The sequence below is a fragment of the Oryzias melastigma genome, linkage group LG20, assembly GCF_002922805.2.
Source record: "Oryzias melastigma strain HK-1 linkage group LG20, ASM292280v2, whole genome shotgun sequence".
Classification (NCBI taxonomy): Eukaryota; Metazoa; Chordata; class Actinopteri; order Beloniformes; family Adrianichthyidae; genus Oryzias; species Oryzias melastigma.
In genome coordinates, this window is record NC_050531.1 from 15861940 (window position 1) to 15883714 (window position 21775).

Genomic DNA, 21775 nt, shown 5'->3' on the forward strand with positions numbered 1-21775 from the left:
CAGCTCCATTCTTTGACTAGATCTCCTAAAAACAGTTACACCAGCTGCTCATGTGGGGGCAGTATTCCCCCAAGTTAGCACTGTTTAGGAATTAAAAGATCACACACAAAGGTAAACCATGAGGTTCTATTCGTCAGTTTCACTTTCTTGTAACATTTTGCTGAACCTAAAGGCATTTTGCAAACTTTCTCTGGCCTGGACTTCATTGGATTTATCCTAAAATGATCGTTTTTTAAGCTCAAAATAGACAGAATTTACCCTCAGTGGTTCATGTCTACAGTACACTGAGGTTAACCACACCAGAGTTCGCTTACAATCAAACCATAACCTTTGTTTTAGGTCCAGATGTGAACCAAAGAGAACCCTCAACCACAAGTTTACATTTCTGGAGAACATAGCTTTGCTTTCAAACCAAATTAGTGGTGTGGATTTAGTTTGGTTTGACAGGAAATGCCAGAACTTGTCGCACCTTGACATGGTAGGTTTTTGATTGAGAGAGTTCAGATGAGCTTTAATGCATTCAAATGCAACATACTGTTTGTAGAAACAAATCTGGTATCTTAAATAAAGAAGTATAAAAACATCACATCATGTTGCTTTTCCGAAGATCTTCATCTAATAAAAACAGTTTTACCAAAGAATAAAATAATGTTTTAAAGTTTATTTTTAATCCAACAAAAGTAAAAATCATAAATAATAGATTTTTATTAAGTCTCACAATAGTTTTCAATAAAAGTGTAAATTGTGTCTGATAAAGTGACAACTGCACTCAATAAAACCCACTGGGACTTCCAAATTTCCAAGAGTTTTTTTTTTTCACCGATTAAAGACAAATGCACTTTACTTCTTCAGCAGGAAATCAAACCAGCAAACGTCCAGTCATTAGCATAGCCCGCTATCCCTGAGGCAGACATCTGCTGCTGTCAGGCGAGCGCCTTCTGTCTGAATCACTTCTTTAACTGCTCTTGAGATCGAAAACTCAAATAAAAAGCATTTTCTTAATCATTTTTTGTGACAAATTATGAGCAGTAAGGTTACAAACTTCCATTTGGAACCTGCTTCCAAATGGTGAGGATGCAACGTAAACGTCTGTCTAGACGTGGATCTTTGTCTGGCTTCACCCACTGGACGTCCGGATGCTGCATCTGCTGCAGGTTGGCATCACGGGTGAGTCTGGCAGAAAGGAGACAAGGCCTGCTCAGCATTTGTGTCTTCATGGGAGTAAAGTAAGTCATGCCAGAGTTTCTAAAGCCTCATATGAACCCTTGAAATTCTTGTAGTCATTCACCAAATGAAAAAATCTCCCTATTTTGTTGGTGAATTTTCCATTCAGTAAAACTTAATAACAAAAAGAAAGAAAGCTGCTTGGAAAAAGATATCTAAATGCAAGATTTAAAAATGCTCTAAATACATTCATGGAAATATGTTGCCAAGAACATTTATAAGCCAAATTTCTCTAATTGTACAATGTCCACTTGCTAAATTCTGCTTTTTTTAAACTTTTGATAATAATTTTCCCCTCATGTAACATGTTGATTTTTAATTATGATCAACTCTCTTGTTAGCTTACAGTCCCTCAAGTGAATGCATAAGAATGGAGCAGAGCAGGGGGCTTTTGGCCCCACCCAGTGTATTTGTGACATCACAACTACAATCTCTTTTTAAACAGCCGGCTTCTGATTCACACGATTTGAATAAAGAAGTTCTAAGAAATGTAGATCAATTTTCTTTATATATGTCACCCAGCACAAGAAAAATCAGAGTGGATCTTTAATTCAGAGGTTAAGGTGTTTTTTTAACTCAGGAAAACGTAAAGGAAAAAAAGGTTAAGTTGAAAGCACTACAACCCCCAAAAAATAGCATTGCTCCAAAAAGGAGTTCACAGAATTCTGTTGGGTAAAAAAAAGAAAAAAAATACACAAAAACAGACAAACATGAATGTTATTGTCAGAATGTTTGAAGTTTATGTTCATTTTATGTTAAGACTTTGATTTCAAGGAAATGATAAGCTTTTCTTATTATTAAAGACATATTTCACTGCAAAAATCCACAAGAAATAGTAACAGAATGCCTACATAAAGCCCTCCATCCATCCATATGGCCATGAGGTTGCTGGAGCCTATCCCAGCTCCTGTGGGAGGAATCAGACACAAACTCATGCAGACATTCACACCAATTTAAATTCATTCACCTTATGTAATGTGTTCTTGGACTGTGGGAAAAAGCTGGAGAGGGTCCTCACATGCATGAGGAGAACATGTAAACTCCACACAGAGGATCCAGCCGGGATTTGAACCAGAGCCTTTTTACTGTGAGGTGAGAGTGCCAATCAATGCAGCCCCTTATAGATAGATAGATAACTTTATTACTCCTCTAACGGGAATTTGGTTAAAACTATAAATTATAAATGAATTACTGTATATTTCTTATTTTATTGATTATAAATGCATGGCTGTAGAGGTAAATATCTTTTGTTAAATGGGTTGAAACTTCTCAGATCTTTGATGTTTACGGAAACGTTTACTCCAAGTGACTTTCAATATTTTCCAGGTAGCTTAAACCAAGTTTATTTTTTCCCGTTTTATATTAGATGAAATCTTAGATTCACACATTATAAACAGTTTGAAGGCGACATCATTTTATAATTGAAGTAATAAATGTCCAGAAATCCTTTTTATTTTTTACTTAAAGATTGTTCGGAATTTCAAAATAAAACAACCCAACACAAAAAATATAATTGCATTTTTTTGTATTTTTAGTTCTAACATGTTTTTGACTTCTTATTTTTGTTTCATAAAGTCATCATCATAACTGTCAGGGTTCATTTGAACTTTTGCGTCTCTGTTCCACCGTAAATTATCCCAGACTGATGGGTGGACCCTCAGGAGAATTCCCTGCCCCGTGATTTGCTAATCAGGGACCGGTTCCCTTGTCAGTCTGGTGTAATCGGGGCTGTGGTTCGTGGAGCCCGCCCAGCCCTCCTGCCCGTGGAACGCGAAGAGGAGCGAGTGTTCCGTGCGCGCTCGGGTTAAAGCCCGAATACCTTCACTGTGAAGGCTGGACGCTGGGAGGGAGGACCGCGGCCTCGTCGTGGCTGACAGCAAACACTCCTCACATATGGCTTTTCTGTAAGGACGGTTTCCATCTTCACTTTGGGATTTTTTTTTGCTGGAAAAGGGACCAAGTCACTCAGAAGTTTGAGTCCTCCTCCCCGGGCGCCAAAAAAACACCAACCATGGAGATGCAAAGGTGGTCCACGAGGTGGAAAACGAAAAGATGGTTTATGGATTCCACTGTAAGCGCGTTCTTCACTTTAACTCTGCTGCTGCAAGCTGCTGTCAGAGCAGGTAAGGCTCCCCCGTGCGCATTTCCAACTTTTACGCACAGCCCGGAGCGCACTGATGGGGGACACACCTGAGCTCAGGTCGGTCTGAAGGGAATGCAAATGAAAAATAAAAACCTAAGTAGCATTAAAATATATAAAAATCTCCACGTTTTGTTGTCACTATTGCAGGAAAGTGCACAGATGATTAAAACAACGATCTAAATTGTAGTTTAATTCAAACTTTTACGCACAATCTTTATCCACAGAAGATGACACTTCGAATTAAAGTGAGACTAAGCAGTTCGGTAAAGTTAGAAAGAACTCTGACTTTTAGCATTCAAATAGACTATGCAAGAAGGCTCTTTGTGTGCAGTGGTCCCCTGGGAGCATCTGAACATCCAGGTGGATTTCTGGCTGCTCCCCAGATGTGGAACCTGCCAAATGAAGTCTTTCTGGTTTAGCTGCAGGCACAGTTGTGTTGTGTGTTTTATTTTAACCACAAACCAGTGTGTGGTGTGTAATTAAGACAGATCTCTTCCTTCTATAAAAAATCACCAATTCTGTCTATCAGTTCAGTGTCCAGCTGGTGTGTCAGGCAGCTTCACCCTATCACCACACTGCCCTGGTCCACACCGAAGCCCAGCGACTGGTCTGTGCAACCCCCCCCACCCCCTCCAAACCCCCTGACTTTGCACTTAGACGTTTGGTCGGCGGCTGCAGGACAAGGCTGAGTTGTGTGATTGGTGGGAATGCTTCCCCTCTAAGTACTGAGCACTTATTTGATGATGGGTCCTCGCTGCACTTCCCCCCTATGATTTCAGAGCCTTCAAAGGGCAGGCCCACATATCGGGGGCCGAGCTCGCCGCCACAATGGCCACAAGCAGCAGGCTTCAGGATTACCAAGGCCTCACACCTTGACGTGCAGCGTGTGGAGATTTGATGCTGCAGACACAGACGTGGAAATGGACACTTATAGTCTAATAAGCAAACAAAATAATGGATTTTTGATAGAAATAATCTAAACTTTTAAGGAATTTCTTTGAAATAATGAAGCAAAAGCAGGAATCACTGATTGATTAGTTCTCCACGATCCACTTCCTGCCTGAAGTTGCACCTCAGACGTGGAAGTTGCAGCCTCTTTATGTAAACTCCAAGTGTTCTCACAGCCCCCGGGGCTCCATGTTCCAACGCTCTCGCTCACTGATAGCAGCCCGAGCTTTTTTTCTGCAGGGTGCCCTCTCCATCTCGCAGTGTACAGACACGTCTTCTCAGGCCCTCAGGCACCAGCTCAGATGTGCATTCCAGCAGACAAAGCTGGAGTCCTCTGCCTAATATGCTTAACCCAGAAATTCAGCCCCACGGTAGACCTTTGTCTGCTAAGGCTCTCCGTGCAATTACCGTGACTGACTTATCATTAGGAGGCAAATCCTCCTCCTTCTGATTCATATTCAGGGACCTGTTCCAGGATTGCAGAACTCGAGGTGGCAACACGTTTTCATATAGAAGCGTACAGTGAGTTGAGTTCATCAGAGGAAGAGTGGAGCTGAGTAGTGCAAAGGAATGCTTTGAAAAAACGGGCAGGTCTCAGTGAAGGTTCCTTGGTATGACACCAGCATAAAGCCGTCTTGTTTTAGCCGGCAGCACGGTGGAAGCTGGAGGAAGCAGAGAGGGAGAGTGGGAGGAGGGGGGGTGTAAAGAGGGAGAGAGACACTCTGACTGAAGATGTTATTAGAGTCTCAGGGAGCTGCAGGTGAAAAGGTTCCGCCTTTATTTACCTGGTGTTTTTACCTTTCCAAAAACATGTGGAATGGGATTTTTGTTTCAAAGGATGAAGTCAGGGTAATTCTTTAGCAAAAACATGTACAAAAAATGTGTTTTTAATATGTTATTGCGGCCTTTTCCTGATGATGGAGTACATATATAGCCAAAGTTGCATTTCTTAGTATTTATTTTATCAAATTGTTGAGAATCAGGAGCGGATGAAAAAAATACAATTTGAAAAAGAGATTGAATCTGTGATGTCACACATGGGTGGGTCACAAGCTCCCTGCTCCGCCCCATTCAATTGCACCCACTTGTAGACGTCTTTGTTTTCAAAATTATGGACTAAAAACGACATGATCATAGTTAAAAGACCACTGGGAACACTTTTAATGTAAATAAACAGGAAGATGTAAACGAAGTCGCCACATGTTAGCATTACTGAGATTTTACCCAATCAGTTCAAGTGGTGCATCTTTTTGCCCCTCCCACTCCAAGCGGCCTGACGCCTGGTTCACACCGCAGCGACCGTTTTGACATCTTTCGCGTGAGTGATCCGCGTCAATTCTGGCAGGACGTTACGTCAAGACACACAGGAAAATGTGGTAAATTTTCAAAATAAAAACAATTTTTCACAATAAAATGCCACGACTGACATCATATTTTTATACCTAAACAGATTGTAGAGATAAAAAAAAGCACACAATGTACAACACACAAAAAAACAGACACTGAGACACACACATGCACACAGAGATCAATGTACTGTAGTGGGCCGACTACAGAGTGAAGTGGGGGTGTTGGGTGTGGGTTTGGTGTCTAAAACCACAATCAGAACAGTTGACAACAAGTCAAGATGGATTATATCAAATTAATTGTAGAAGTTCTAAATAACTACAGTCGAGCAGAAGCACCTGTCGACAGTCAGGAAAAAAATACGCGTCTGGTGTGAACTGGAGGGGAAGCGGATTCCACTCACACTCCACCTTGCGGCGCTTCCATGTGCATTGTGAACCTGGTGTAACTCTTAAAACACGGGGTATTCATGTTAAGTTCTATTTTTGTGCTACTTTTTGGAGCAAAACTGATTTTTTCCCATAATGGAGGACATATTATATATAACAAAAATTAAGCTCAAAATTGCAATATTTATTCTCTTTTAATTGTTATAAAATGTGAGCAGATGAATTTGAAAAATTGGTATTTATGATGTAGGAAGACAATGGGCGGGGCCACAAGCTCCCTGCTCCGCCCCATTCCGATGCATCCACTTGTAGAAAACTAAATCTGTGCACATCTTCTTTTTCCTCATCTGAGCCAGTGACGTGAATAGAGATGGACAGAAATAGACTGTTACCTCGGGTTCCAACGAAATGAAGTCAATTGAGTCGCCATTTTTCTGCAGTACAGATATCGCCAGATTTCACTATTTTAGGACCAGGCGGCTTTAGAAAGCAGTGATTGGTCAGAGAATCTGTCAGTCAAACACAACATTTGAAATGGTGCCAGCGGGAATCACATGCTCTTTTTAAGCCATCTGATTGGCCAGCTTTTAACTTCAATAACTTACGATAAAGAAAGTATATAACACACAAAAAAATAGGTTTAGCAAGAATATGTTAAAAAAAAACACCAAAGCCAGATTGATTATTCTGACAAACATAATGACTGAGTAAAAGATATTTATTTTTCAGCAGTAGTCTATGGGATTTTGGCTTTCTGGGACCAGCGGCTACTTCCTGTTTGGAACACAAGAGGGGGAGGGGGCATGATCAGTCCAGTCACTATGTACTGTCTATGATCTGAGCCGATATCTTGCTCAAAACTGCACGGCTAGGACTCCTCGTCCTAGAACGTTTCCCCAAATTCCTTTCTAGTCAAAGAAGAAGAATCCTTGAGGTTGAGTTAACCAATTTTATTTTGAGACCATTTCTCTGTATGTTCGAAATGGTCTGATCTAACCACCACCTTGGTGTTCCAGATCATTGCTTCAATATTGTTTGCCATTTGTGCTGCTACGAGGGGCTAAATGTTGAAAAAGGCAACATTGTTGCCCCTTATAACGTTGGGTTGTAATGGGCTATCAGCTAGCGGGAGAGCGTGTAAGCAAAAGGATGGTGGAAAAAAGGGGGCGGGCTTACTATGTACCAACAGTTCCGCCCACAACACAAGAGGCGACTTTCTAATAAACTCCTGCCACTCTGCAGAAACTAGGTCCCTAGATAACGACAGTTTTTTAAATTTTATTTTGGCTAAAAATGTTATAATTATAAATAAAAGACCACTGGGAAAGCTTTAAAATATCAAAAGGTGATTGGAGTGGGACTTTAAAAACAACCCAACTTGGGTTATTTTTAACTATTAAGTTCTTCTAAACATGGTGCTTTAAACTTCCTATCATGTTTGGCCTGTTTGTTTAGCCCTGAAGGCAATCATCAGACGCAGCCTTTTGATTTCTGCGATCCCACTCTCATTTGGCGATCCCAATGGGGTTAGCCGGTGTTGACGTTTTCTTAGCACCTCTCTGCGAGGGTCGCAGCCTGGCCCGACTGCCACATCTGGAACACATGAGTCCCGGAGTTCTGCAGGAACACACAATGGAGTCCTCAGTTCGCTCTCCAAAATAAGTAGTCGGTCCATCCTCACTGGCGACAAAATAGCTGTCTTTTAGGGTTCTTGTTTGCTCAAAAGTCTCCATGGAGGTTTGCTTCTCCTCCTCTGGTTTATTTGCTGAAATGGGGGTGACCTGAATTTTTTTGGGGGGGGTCAGCTTTGAGCATTGAGGATGCTGCGCTTGACGGTGGATGTACACAATTGATTCAGGCAGACGACACCGACTGTACTGTAAAGACATCTGCACAAAAAATACACAATAAAACATTAACTGGATGGAAATTTCTATTGATTTTGGTCACATATCACTATATTCATAAAATAAAAAGCACAGTTTGGATCTTGATTCACACTGTTACTATTAAACAGTATTTTAAAGTTAATATTGTCTGAAGCAACAGAACAGAGTGTGGCTTAAACAAAGGTATGCATGAGTTCATTTTATTGTGTTTGCTTGTTTGGTTTGGAAACATCTCTCAGGCACTAAAGGACCACAATAACCACAATAAAAGCAAGCAAACACTGCGGTGCATAACAAGACTAAAGGTTTTATACAAGCATAGAATTCCAACAAGGAAGCAGGATTTTACACAAAATAATGCAATCCAGGTAGGACAAAATGAGAGGTCTGTTTGTGTTCATTATGCCGTTTGGCAATCAAAATTTATTGTATGGCACTTTTCCTACTAATGTGAATAAAATGTTTTATATGACCCTAAAGCAGGACAAAAGACCATTACACACACACACACACAAAAAACTTATGACTATGAGGAGGACATGAAAGTCACAGGAGCTGTTGCTTTGGCAGGGCTCAAACATTTATTGATCAACTTAAAAAAAATGATCTCATAATCATTTTTATAAGCTCAAATTTGCAAAATTTCGACGTCACTTTTTCACTGAGTGACTATATAATTGGGACAGAGTAAATTTATACAACAAATTGAAAATGTTTTGACATCATGATATCAGCTCCTGCAATCATCATCTCCAGATTCAACACAATTTTCAACTTAAATTATTTTTATATGTCCTCCATTATGAGAAACTTGCTATGAGAACCTGTAAACAAAACACAATTTTCATTGGAGTGCTGTCCATATTAGTTTTGCCCAGTACTACCAAAAAGTTAGATAATTGTTGTTTGGTGTGTTTCCCCGGCATACACTCTCCTATTGAGATGACTTGCAGTGTGATTTATCTTGACTTCTATTTAAACAAACTGTTGGATTAAAATTATTTATTAGTTGCTTTTTGTTTTGCCATTTGTTCATAAATCACAAGTCATCGTCATTGCAATATTGATCCCTAATATACGACATCGCCAGTTCTACTCATATTGTGCGGCCTTAAACAAAAACAATATTTGTCAAATGTTTTCAGGTGGGAATGAGACAGTGGTCTAACTCATGTTTCTTTTCTCTTTACACAGCAGAGCCAGTGGATGTCTTAAAAGTATTAGAGTTTCAAAATTACCCTGAAGGAGTGACTAGAACATCAGGATTTTGTGAGAACCGAAGAGCATCAAAGCCTGACTCAGCTTACAGAGTTGCCAAGAACATCGAGATCAGTGCCCACACCTCGCAGGTATTCCCTGGTAAGACCAAACTCAGAGTTTTATCAGTCTGTGTAAATTTATGCATTTGAATTCTTTGAAAATGTGTGTTTTTGTGACAAATATTTGTACTTTAGTCTTGTACAAAGATGAACTGCAATGACTGTTATTGGGCTCTTCCAACAACAAGGGGGTTTAAGAACCTGAGGGATTCCAGGGGCCATGCTGTCTGGGGCATATGGCTCTGGTAGGGTCTTCCATGGCAGACAGATCCTAGTTGACAACAAACCTCGTGGATACTTTAAAAACAAGATCCGCTACATTGCCCGTACCTCCATAATTAGGTTCCCATTCTGGAGATAGGTTTCACCAACGTGACCAAGCCAGGCTCATATACCTGATACCTGGAAAGATGTGATTTGGAGAGACAGCCTCCTTTATTTGGACCTAATACGTAGATGGTGATTAGACTTTCATAAAAGTTTGTCCATAACCAACACTATGTCTGATTAGAAAGTGGGAGCAAAAGTCTATGTAATATCAGGAAACCCTAGGCAGGAGACTAACGGTTGACCTTTAAGTTGTGCCATATGACTTTTGACCGTGTGTCCTGGACATTCGAGGAATGAAAGGAGTGAAGCTTTCAACCAAGACGTATCGGGACAGAGTCAGCAGGCCCAAAGAAGAGTCTGTTGGGAAAGTCTGGCTGACCTCACTCTCAGAAGGGTCTTCATCTCCCACATTGTGGAGAGCTTTTACCAGACCCTGAGGCCTTGAGTCATTGAGACAAGGTGAACCATGTTTTCCCACCTCCAATTTCAGTGCAGTGTTCAAAGCTGTGGTCTTTGGGGAGCCAATACACAAACCTGGTGGTGGTCACCAGAAGTAAGGGATGTTGTCAAGCTGAATACGAAAATCTATCAAGTCAGATTGGCTGAAAGCTATTGTAGTCCAAGCCAAATGTAGCAGGAGGAAATGTAGAGACAAAAACTTTGGTCTGAGAGGAATTAAAGAAGGCCTTTAGGAAGGACTATCAGTCTCAAAGAAACTGTTTCAAACCATTTGAATTTTTGAAAAAGACTGCCAAGACTCTTTACTGTACATGTGGAGACCTTGACTTAGGACAGTGTCAAGAGGTAGAAGGAGTACTTTGATGGTCTCCATAATCCCACTGATCAGTGTTCCACTGAGAAAGCATAGGCAGGAGAACTAGAAGTGGGCCAGTTCAAGTCTGAGGCCATGGTTATCAACCAGAAAAAAGTTGGTTTGCTTTCCCTGGGGAGGTGGAGAGCTCCTGTCTCAGGTAGAGGACTTTAAGTATCTTAGGATCTTGTTCATGAGTGAAGTATGGATGACCTGTGAGATTGACAGGTGGATGGGTAGAGTGGCCATAGCAACACAGTCTCTGTATTGGTCTGATGTAGTAAAGGAGGAGCTTAGCTAAAAGGTAAAGTTTTCGATTTACTGATGGGTTCTATGTCAGGGGTGTGCAACTCCAGGCCTCGAGGGCTGTATTCCTGTATGTTTTCTAACACACCCTGCTCTGTCATGTTCTAATTGAATGGACATTGGAAGGAGGCAGCAAGAAGAACCTAAGTTTTACTAGAGGGATAATGTCTCTCAACTGGCCTGGAAGGGCTTTGGGGTTCCACCAGTAGAACTGTAGGGGATTTCTGTGGATAGAGAGGCCTTAGAACTTTTGCTTAGGGTAAGTAAGAGACGTTTTTGAAAAAAAGAAAAACGCATAAAATTGATGCCCCTTTTTTACACTATTGGTCTTCAATAGAGTTAGTTTTCTTAGCCTGCTTAATTTGGACAAATGTAAACACTTGTGTAGACTCATGGATGGACTTAACCGAATCAACCACTTTTGTTTGTCCTACCCAGTATTGATTTTTTTTGTCGCAAATTCTAGTCAATAGGCCCATTTTAAATACATGATTTCTAGTGGTTAAAATGAGAAATATTTGGTCAACATCTCATGAGCCGAATATACTTTGAAAGAAGTGCCTATGTATATTCTTCCATTGTGAGAGAACAACATTTCCCATTTACTTGGAGTTGGCTGAAGTGCATTGTGTTAGTATTGGCAAGTTGGTGAGACATGCCCCTGACTCATCAACATTTTTTAGTTCATGCTCTTTTTCATGCTGGACTGTCCTCTTTTTGTGCATTACTTCCCCTAAAAAAGCAACTGTTGTAACAAAGGTGACATTGTCTATGTGGTTTTGTCCACTCTCAGAAGTGCAATGTGAATGTAATTTTTGTTTTTTTTTTAATATTTTTTTACCAGTTAAATAAATCTACTAGACTCATAGTCAAGTAGTAATTCTGGAAGCCTCCTGACTTCTTACTTTATCATCGTTGACTGTTAACATAAACACTAAAACCATTCATCTGCCTGATCAGTTTCTCCTCTTGAAACATCACAGGTGGTGTTTTCCCTGAAGATTTCTCCATCCTGACTACGTTGCGCCCAAAATCTGGTCTCCAGTCGTTCTTGCTGTCCATTTACAACGAGCAGGGAGTCCAGCAGCTTGGAGTGGAAGTGGGGCGCTCACCTGTTTTCTTGTATGAAGATCAGACTGGCAAACCAGCCCCCGAGGACTACCCCCTGTTCCGTGCTGTCAATCTTGCTGATGGAAAGTACGTCAAATCTTGAGTTTAATTTCATCTGTTAATCCTCCGAAATGCTCTTAGTTTTTGTAGGAGTCAAGCTATTTGCTGTTTTTTAAACTGATGGTGTACAGTTGGGACTTTAACTACTGAATTCCATTAAGCTTGGATCTTACTCATAGATTTCACTAATCCATATAAATGTATATTTATTTTTCATTAATCAACCCTGTTTTTTGTGTGTTTATGTGATGCGAGTTAGCAAAGCAACAATCTAAACTTTCACCATGTTGGTCCACATGTGCTCAGTGTTGGATTATCTGCCTCAACAGGGGTCTGTGCGCTCAGAGGCGGGTCAGGCAGGGAGATACTGGATTATTGGGGCACTGCAGGGTTGTTATAAGCAACCTGACCTCCTCCATGAACTCACTGCCTTTGTTATTAGAGGGAGCCGCTCTCAAATGCAGTGGACCTAACCTTTAAACATAAACCTGATTATCCAGTTCCAGTATTGACAAATTTTGGAGTTTTAATAGCTGGGCTTTGATCAGCATTACATTAACAATTTCATACTTTGTAGATATATATGTAAAAATTGAAGAATTAAAGATTAAACAATTAATTCCAATTGAGCCAACTCTGAATGCTCTATTTTTGAACTGTACGATACACTCTGTTGATAGTTTTAAGGGTTCATGGACTTGGTCATCCTGCAGAGGGAGCGTGGTTGACCTATAGTTCGATTCCCACCCCATCCACCCATGTGTTGAAGTGTCCTTGGGCAAGACACTGAACCTCACATTGCTCCTGGTGGCTATAGGCTGGCGCCAATGTTCGGAAGTGGAGCCGTCATCAGTGTGTTGATGGGACTCTAAAGTACAGGGCTTTCTAAGAAAGTAGTAAACTGCTATACAAGTATACGCCTTTTACCATTTCTATTACAAAGTTGGCACACTCTACAGACCTTTCATAGTAACTTTTCATGTAAGAATAAAGGTCATCATAGTTTTACTTGTGAGTTTGAAAACCTTTATACTCTTTCAATTGTCAAATTTTACATTTCTAGTCAGCTGTTACCCAGAACACAAAGATTTGGCTCCATCCAAACTCTTGGAATACAGCTTTAATACAACTCTCATTACATTTGTTGTTTCTTTCTGGTATTAGACGCCTTCATCCTGTGATAAAGAGTTTATTCTACATCAGCATTTGCCATTCTAGGTGACAAATAATCCACTAAGCTGGAGGGTTCAGTCCAGGAAATGTTACTGCCCCCACTTCTCTTTGTTGCTTTCTCTGTATGGCCATTGTTAGCAATATTACAATATGGAATATGTCCCTCTTTTTATGATATATTCTCATTGAATGAAACTATTTGCTATAAAGGATTCTCAGGATCCCACTGGTTTGGCAGAATGATGTTTGACTGTTGTCTTTTGCCCTGGCAAAGAAAAAAAAGTTATTAAAAGGCCGTGCTGGATCTTGACACACACTTCCCACAATGTTCACCATGCCTGTCATGCTGCGTAACCCTGAAGGAGGATTAAGTTTGGAGTTTAATGAGTGTAATCCTGTGTTAAACAGGGCCAAAGTGTGGGGCCAAGAATGCAGTGCACTTGTTGCCTGGTATGCAGTCGCTCTTATGGTCAATGGAAAATGATTGAGAGACAGGGGAGCTGTCAAACTCTCTGGAGATAATTTTCATATAATACATTAATTTATCAAAATGTCTCAAGTTACATTCACACCACATTCAGCAGCACATGGTCAAGCGGGCACTTTCAATAAAAAGTCTATGTAATTGCATGTAAACATACGCTGAGGGGTTCCGGGTTCTAAACTCTCACATTCACACATAGGTACACAAGTTCCTACAACTGTTTTTGGGCTCTAAAAATAAATTGACTGTGTGTTGAAATTTAACTAGGGCTGGATATCGATAAGAATTTCCAGGAACGACTCAATTTACAAGAGCCTGAATTGATTCGATTTAGATTTTTTTCTACACATTTTGAAATCCATTAATAACCTACTATATATGTTTTGAATATATGTATATTAATCTAATACAATTCACATACTGTAAAATGTATTAGTGAAATAAAGAGTTTTCTAATACAATACAGTGTAGCATGGTATCTCTAAAGGAGAAGCTCAGAAAACATGTTTAGATCTTTAACATAGCAAACATTGTTCTTCTTCTCCTGGAGGACGTTTCAGTTTGGCCACTAGGTGGCGATCGCGCCAAATGCATTACACGTTATTTCTAGAAGAAGAAGAAAGTATGAGCAAAAAAATGTGTTACTTTAAAAATATTTCCTTAAAAGAGTTTGGAAGATTCATGCCTGTGAGTTTATAAAGATGTTCGTTTAGTCACCAATGTATGTTTAGGTCAACCGAGCGTTAGCATTAGCTGTCCTATGGGAAATCCCATAAAACGCTAGCATCAAGATGGCAGACTTGAGCTTTTTTTGCTAGATAAATCTATGTTTTTATTAATCGGTTATTGATTTGTTAAGCTTAAATCAATTCAAATCGATTAATCAACTTTATCAACCCAGCCCTAATTTAAACCAGGTCAAACTTTGACCAATCAGGGACTTGGATTTACAAGATTTGCTAGATTTGTGCTGCTTCAACAAGCACATCTAGCCCCTTTCATCTGTAGGTGGTGGAAATCTGCTAGTAAACAGTAGCAAAAGAAGAAAAATGGTAAATGGCGTATGCTTGTGGTGTTTTTCTACTTTCTTTGGAGGCCAACAGTGCTGTATAGTCACAGTCCCATTCACACACTGATGGTGAACACTAGTACCAACCCATAACCACCAGAGGCAATGTGGGGTTCAGTGTTTTGCACAAGCTCACTTTGACACATGGGCGGACAAGACAGGAATCAAACCTGCTATCTTCCTATCGGAGACTGACCGCCCTACCGCTGCACCACGCCAGTAGAAGTCCCTCCCTGCATGTCCAGTATAAAAGCTGTGGGCAAAATATGTGTTCAAGAACCCCTAAATAGCTGTTTTGAACGCATCAAATGTCCCGTATGTCCGTAGCTTGAAAAATCAAATAAATGCACATTTTAAGGATTCTGTATTTAAAACTCTCCCATTCCTGTGTAGCTATGCAGGTTTGTACAACAGCTTTGGGGCTGCGTACAAAATTGAACCACTGAACCCACATTGAAAGTTGAGTCACATCAAGAATTGACTGATCAGGAACTCAGATTTGGTAGTCACGTTTGGTTAGAGTCCCTATTAATTCACGGAATTGCCAACCAGAATTGCACCAAGTCTTTCATATATCGGAATGGAGCTGTAAAAGAAAAAGCCTGGAACAAATATGCTAGATGACAGAAAAAAAAAAAAAAAAGAAGAAGCCCTCCCTGCTTGTGCAGTGTGAATACTGTGGGCCATATTCCTATTTATGAACATGTGTCACATACCTGGTGTGTCTATACATACAGACCACATAAGTGGAGATCTAGTAATCTGAAAAAAATGTTATCTTTAATTACAAAGTTATTATTATTGTGTATTATTTTAAACGGCAGAGATTTGTCTACACGGTGTTGGCTAGATGTGTTTAACCTGAGCTGCTCACATAAGATCCTTTAACCGCTGCTGGATTAAGGTCAGCCTTTTGTTCCAAAACATCAGTGGGATTCTTTTTTTAAACGTTCTGGTGTAGAGGCATACAGGTGTTCTCACTTCATGATCCACGTTCTGGCTGGGTTTCATTCATAAACAGATGTTGAGTCATGTGAGAAGAAAAAAAAATACCCTCGTTCACCTCAAAGGAATTCACGGCACAGAAAAGACACATTTGGATGTAAACAGGCCTTAAGACATTGAGCGGATACACATAAGGAGAACCAATTCTATTGATAAACATCACCGCAGGGGTCAGATTTTGACAGGGTTCTTGCCTACAGACAGGAAATAGTATACACTCTTCGAACTACTGTAACTCTTCAACGGTTTAGGCCAGGAGACTGCAACCTTCAGCTCTGAAAGAGCCATTCTGGTTCATTTCTCACTGACTGCAACCCAGTAGAACCCACAAGGTCTTCCTTCATCCTACAAAAATAAGACGCTGATTTGTATTTATGCTATTGTCACTATTTTGATAAACATAAATAAACTGTTGTTCATTTTGCATGAAGAAAACATAAACTTTAAAAGAAAATACAAATTTTTGAAAAACTTTTGACAGTTCACTTGAGTTCCTTTCAAAATAAAAGACACCCTTCGACATATGATCACCTCAGTGCAGTGAATGTAGTAATAGTCAGCCGTTTTTAAATAAAAATAGGTAATTTTACTGTTGTTGGTGAATCAAAAGGAAATCTGAGCTAACATAATCAAGTGCTTATTGATTTTCTGTAGTACAGGACGTAAAAATATTTGTCAAAATGTAGTTTGACTTGTGATGTCCATGAGTTCAAGTTTGAGTTAGTTTACTTACTTTACAGTTACTTTTTAACATTTAGAAACTTTTTTTATTTTTCTTCAACTAAAGAGCCACACGTGGCTCCGGAGCCGCAGGTTGCAGACCCCGCCCTGGTTTAGGCAATTAAAGTAATTCCAAAAAGAAGCAGCTTTTTGTTGCATAACAGAACAAATTGTGCCATTTTCTTTTATATTTACGTCAACACTTTTATGACTTTAAAGAGTTGTAAATGAGCTAAAAGCTGCTTTTATGCATGTTAGTAGTAGTTGATTTTTTTGTGAATTACGTTAACACTTTACTTCTTGCAAAAGGGAGCAATTACCTGTTGAAGATTTTGATTTTTCACTCAAAATATTTGAATTTAGTAGTTGTGTTTCAATCATTTATTTTGTGTTTATTGTCTTTTTTCCTATCAAGTATAGGTCTCCACAGATTTGTTGGTATACATTTTTAAATGGCGGGTGGGTGGACCCATGGGTGAAACTAAAAAAAAGCTTTATTTCCCTTCCCAAATGCTACTTTCAAAAGGCTGGCAACTCAGGCCACTTGCCCACCTCAGGATTCTTCAGAATTGAGTTTGTGATGTCGGAGAGTATCTTGATTTTCCCATCAGACTCCATGCAAATATGACCTCTGTGAAGTAGTACAAAAAGCAACAACAAACAATATTTTCACAGCTGAATTTCTGTTGGGGAACAATAAACTGCATCCACTGCTGCCTTATAAACATTGTCTGGTACCAAATGAAAGCTGTACAGTCCCTTACAACAACAACAAAAACAACCAAATAATAAACATTTGAGCATCTTAATTATCCAAGAAGGTGATGTTATTTCTTCTAAGCCACTTAACAGATATGCTTTTTTTTCACTGGCTGTATGCTAACTATGTCATCTGAGGGCCGTACAGCCCATGATGTTTTTCGCAACTTAAGATTTCCTGGGGTTTAGAGGGTCATCTATAAGACATTTATCAAGCTCATTTGTGGGGTTGGAGGTGTGAGCAGCTGTTGGGACAAAAATCTGACTATTACATTAAGCTAATTGTAGATATATAAAACATTTAGTCAGGATAATTAGCTCTAGAACACAAACCTTAAGACAGCTAAATAAAAAAAAAATCATGAAAGTTGGTGACAAAGGACTAAAATGAAACATTGAGAGGAGATGAAAAAAATTAAAAAGGAACAACTGATAAATGTAAATGTTACACTTGATTTTTGCATTAATTCAGCATAGTTGTATTGGCATCATTTTAATGGTTTCCTTCAAAACATCTGGAAAAAGCTACGTTGGTCTGGCATTTAAACCCTTAGAGACTAAATGAAAGAGTTTTACCATTTGGTTTGAGTTTGGCTCTTCTACTTTTATCACAAACTGTTGTCATATGATGGAAATGTGCCTATAAATAAAATGGTAAAGCCTAATTGTTTATTTTGGTGATAGAAACCTGACTGAAGCGCAATAACCACTATGATAAACACTTGTAGTTACTGATGAAACGCAGATCCTCATAACATTTTTACGTCCAAGTTTTAGGTACTCAGATCTCACTAAAGTAAGAAAATACCTTGAACAGATTGGCTTTAGTACCTTCAGATGCTTCAAAAGGTCAGATGTGAGGTCACCGCTCTAAGATAAAACCGCCTTGTCGTCCTTTCCATGATCAGATGGCACCGTGTGGCGATCAGCGTGGAAAAGAAGACGGTTACCATCATTGTGGATTGTAAAACGACGATCACCAAGCCTCTCCCCAGGAGTGACCATGCCTCCATCAGCACCAGGGGCGTCACCGTGTTCGGCACCAGGCTTCTGGATGACGAGGTTTTCCAAGTAGGTTTTAGCACCCACTCTCATTTCACTGCTTCCTGTGGACCAAAGTTTCTCCTCCGTTTTTTAAACCACGATTCCTGCAATTAGAAATATGTTTTAAAGTACACAATGTTTTGGTGATAAGTACAGATGGTAAAAATTCGCCAAATCTGGTGATCTTAATCTGAGAAATGTCGTCATTTTAGCATGTTTATGAGAAAACAGTTTTAATTTGAGTGTTATGATTTTAGCTTCACACCACTTTTGCATTGTGTTCTTTGTTTGATGCATTAGAGATGCAACAAACCACTTTCCCCACAGCTTGATTTTTAGGTCAAGGTTTTGTTTTGGTTCGATACAGAATTNNNNATCTTAAACTGAGAAATGTTGTCATTTTAGCATGTTTATGAGAAAACAGTTTTAATTTTATTCTAGCACACATTTTTATATTTAATTTCCCGCTGAGTGTTATGATTTTAGCTTCACGCCACTTTTGCATTGTGTTTTTTTGTTTGATGCATTAGAGATGCAACAAACCACTTTCCCCACAGCTTGATTTTTAGGTCAAGGTTTTGTTTTGGTTCGATACAGAATTTATGTATTTAAAAAAAAAAGCGAAAATTGTTTTGTTTACATCAGAGGTCCCCAAACTTTTTCTTGTGAGGACCACATAACTTTTTTCTTCACTGATGTGGCGCCGGGATCAGTTAAAGATAGCGACACAGTTCTTTTTGAGGTTCTACTTAATGGTGGTTGTGTCATTTGACTGACAATTTACTGTCTTATTCAGGCGGAGAAACATAAACAGATGAATTTGTACATCAAGTGGAAAAATTGGGCTTTAAAATATTGTATTTTCCGCTTTATAGAGTGCACTGGATTATAAGACAGATTGTCAATGAATGGTCTATTTTTGAACTTATGTCACACATGAGGTGCAGTGAACTATTAAGCGAGACAAAAGAGTCAAAGATAAATCTGTACATCAATCAGACTTTATTAACCCAGTTCACAGTAGTTTTAGAATCGTTTGTAACACGCTACATGTTAGCCATGTTAGAACGATTAGCCACGCTAGCTTATTTCCAGTACCTGTAACTCCCAACCTCATTTACAACACTTAAAAAAATTAGGAAACAGGAAAAACAGAAGCTATTGTGACCATGCACAACCATGTTAGTAGGACTTTAAAAAACAGTCTGACACCACTACACGTTAGCAATGTTAGCTTATTTATAGTAACACCAGGGGTAAAAGTAAACTAGAATGGTCCGGAGCAGCGTTCCGGTAAAATAATTGGAGGTGGAAAGCCACTCCAGCTGGAGAGATCAGCTGTGTGGCCGGTTTTCACTTCAAAACATCACAAAAAGCCGGGGTCCCTCTTATGACAGAAAAAAAAATAAATATTGACACTCAAGCTGTGAGCAGACAGCGCTGTATCTGGATGTTTGCGTTGTTTTTAGTTGCTCTGAATCTCTCTCTGTTCGCACACATGTTCCCATTAAATCACGGCTCCCCAGCCTCCAGAACCGTAACTGGGTACCAGAGTGCTTCGCAAGCCGGTACCCGGTTCAAGTTTTGGGTCCGGGCCCAGTTCGTGTCTGGTACCACGTCTGGGACTGGTTCAGGCCCGGCACCGGGTTTGTGTCTGGTACTGTGTCTGGTACTGCGTCTTGTACCGCGTCTGGTGCTGCATCCGGTATCACGTCTCGAGGGTCGCGGCACCTCGAGTTTACAAACAGCCAGCAAGTCAAAAAATGGTGAGCGGGGACGCCAGACAGTGGAAGGGTCCTGAACCAAACACCAATATTTGATGACTTAAGAAGGAGAACAGGTGTGTTTGAGATGACTTGCGCCTCACCTGGATCGTCGGCGAGACCAGGCGGCTGCAGGGGAATGTAGCGAGAGAGGTAGCGACAGGCGGGGAGAAACAAAAAAAGCAAAGCGCATTGACAGTTGTCATTTTTGGAGCGCAAGAAAAAGTTATAAAGACAGTTTCTCTAAAAGAACTGATAGTGGTTCTTTGGCTTCACACGCTCCGGAGGTTCTGAGGGTCCAAACAGGGGGGTGAACCCTGGCCGAAGATCTCCCGAGTCTTCCAACCACGGTTGGAGAACGAAGCAGAAATGGTTCAAAAACTACTTTCCAGGAGGAGTTACAAAATCCACAGATTTCCTTAATTTAGCACCAGTCATTTCTTATCAGCATCCCGTCTAACTACAAGAACTGTCAGGACATTGTTTCCCACAATGCACTGTTTTGTAGTCATCAAGTACTGGCATAATAAAAAAAAAATCTACTTTCATTCCTAAAATAACACTAAATCTTGTTTGCAATTCATAAAAAAATAGACTGATATTTTGACAGAGTGCTGTGTACCTCTCCAAATTTTTTTGCTATCAGTAAGTTTAACCAAAAATAATACGTATATAAGGAACACTTTTGTTTCGTTTTTTTATTAAATTAGTCTTTTAGTGCAGAAAATATGGTATTCTGCAGCCTCAGGTGAAACTATTCCCCCTTTGTTGAACTTTGCTTGTGATAGATTAAAAACATAAAAAACACAAATTCTTGAAGTTTAATAACAACTTTGCTAAAAAACAAAACAAAACAAAATATAATTGTACATTAACAGTTGGATTCTCATTATATCTTGCTTTAAATGTTTTTTCAGAGTTTGATATCTTGTCAATTTTCTCTGCATCTCAATGGCGGAACTAACTCACGCTTACATTTAGCTCGCCTCGTTAGAATTTGACTTGTGGAAAGTCAGCTAACAGAGTCTTCTGTGTGTCGTTTTTTTTTTTTTCTTTTTTTGGATCAGGTGTCCTGTCTGTTCTCTGTCCCTGCTCTCCTCAGGTCCACTGGGCCCACTGCATTCTGGGAAATACATGCATAGTTGAGGGTGAAAGACATTCCTTTGAATTAAGTACACTTAAAAGAATGATGTCACACTTTGATCTTGTTGTTCAGATTAATTATTAAACAAATACAAATAGAAAAACACGGCAATTTCATATGTGGTAAATCCATTATTGTTATTGCAGAAAAATACTTTTTGGATTTTTTTTGCTCCTTTTTTCTAGATATTTTGCCTCCAAGAAAGCGATTTAATGAAATATTACATATACTTTCAAATATTCCTTATTTTTTCTTCAAATATTTATTCACAACCTGAACTGCGTTTTTTAGAAATACCCATTTATGCCATACCTGCCGCAGGTTGGAGACGACCACCAAAGAGATGACTTAGATGAATGAGAGTCTTTCATTCCCCCCTCCATCTCTATTTCCTCATCCACTCCCTCCTGCATACTCTCCCCGGCCCACCTCCCTCTGCACCCTTTCCACCTTGAGGCCTCCGCTCTGTGCCAAGTGAATGAGACCGTCTGTTCATTCCAGCGCTGAATCCAGCTCACACCTAGAGAGATACTGTTACCTGTCCTACTAACATTGATGTTTTTACAGTTTGCTCAAAGTGTTTAACACCACATTGCTGGCACCTTCAGTATAAATGTGTTTTATGGTCTGTTTTCCTGCATGGCTAAAACATTCTTGTGTAATTTAATATTTTCTTTCTGAAGTCAAACTAAGTTTAAATTTGCTTGTTTTAAAGCTATGGTCATGTTGCCCTCGGCA

General features: G+C 39.7%; 1 protein-coding gene across 1 annotated transcript in view; it reads left to right on the forward strand.

Annotated features, from left to right (window-relative positions):
- The first annotated feature begins 2994 nt into the window (after positions 1-2994).
- The window catches only part of col11a1a (collagen, type XI, alpha 1a), a 101999-nt gene continuing 83218 nt past the window's right edge, over positions 2995-21775 (forward strand). Inside the window, exons 1-4 of the mRNA XM_036217381.1 lie at positions 2995-3347; positions 9135-9299; positions 11690-11903; positions 17995-18157. Of these exons, the coding sequence (XP_036073274.1) occupies positions 3236-3347; positions 9135-9299; positions 11690-11903; positions 17995-18157 (654 nt within the window). The 5' untranslated portion in view covers positions 2995-3235. The remainder of the gene's footprint in view (positions 3348-9134; positions 9300-11689; positions 11904-17994; positions 18158-21775) is intronic.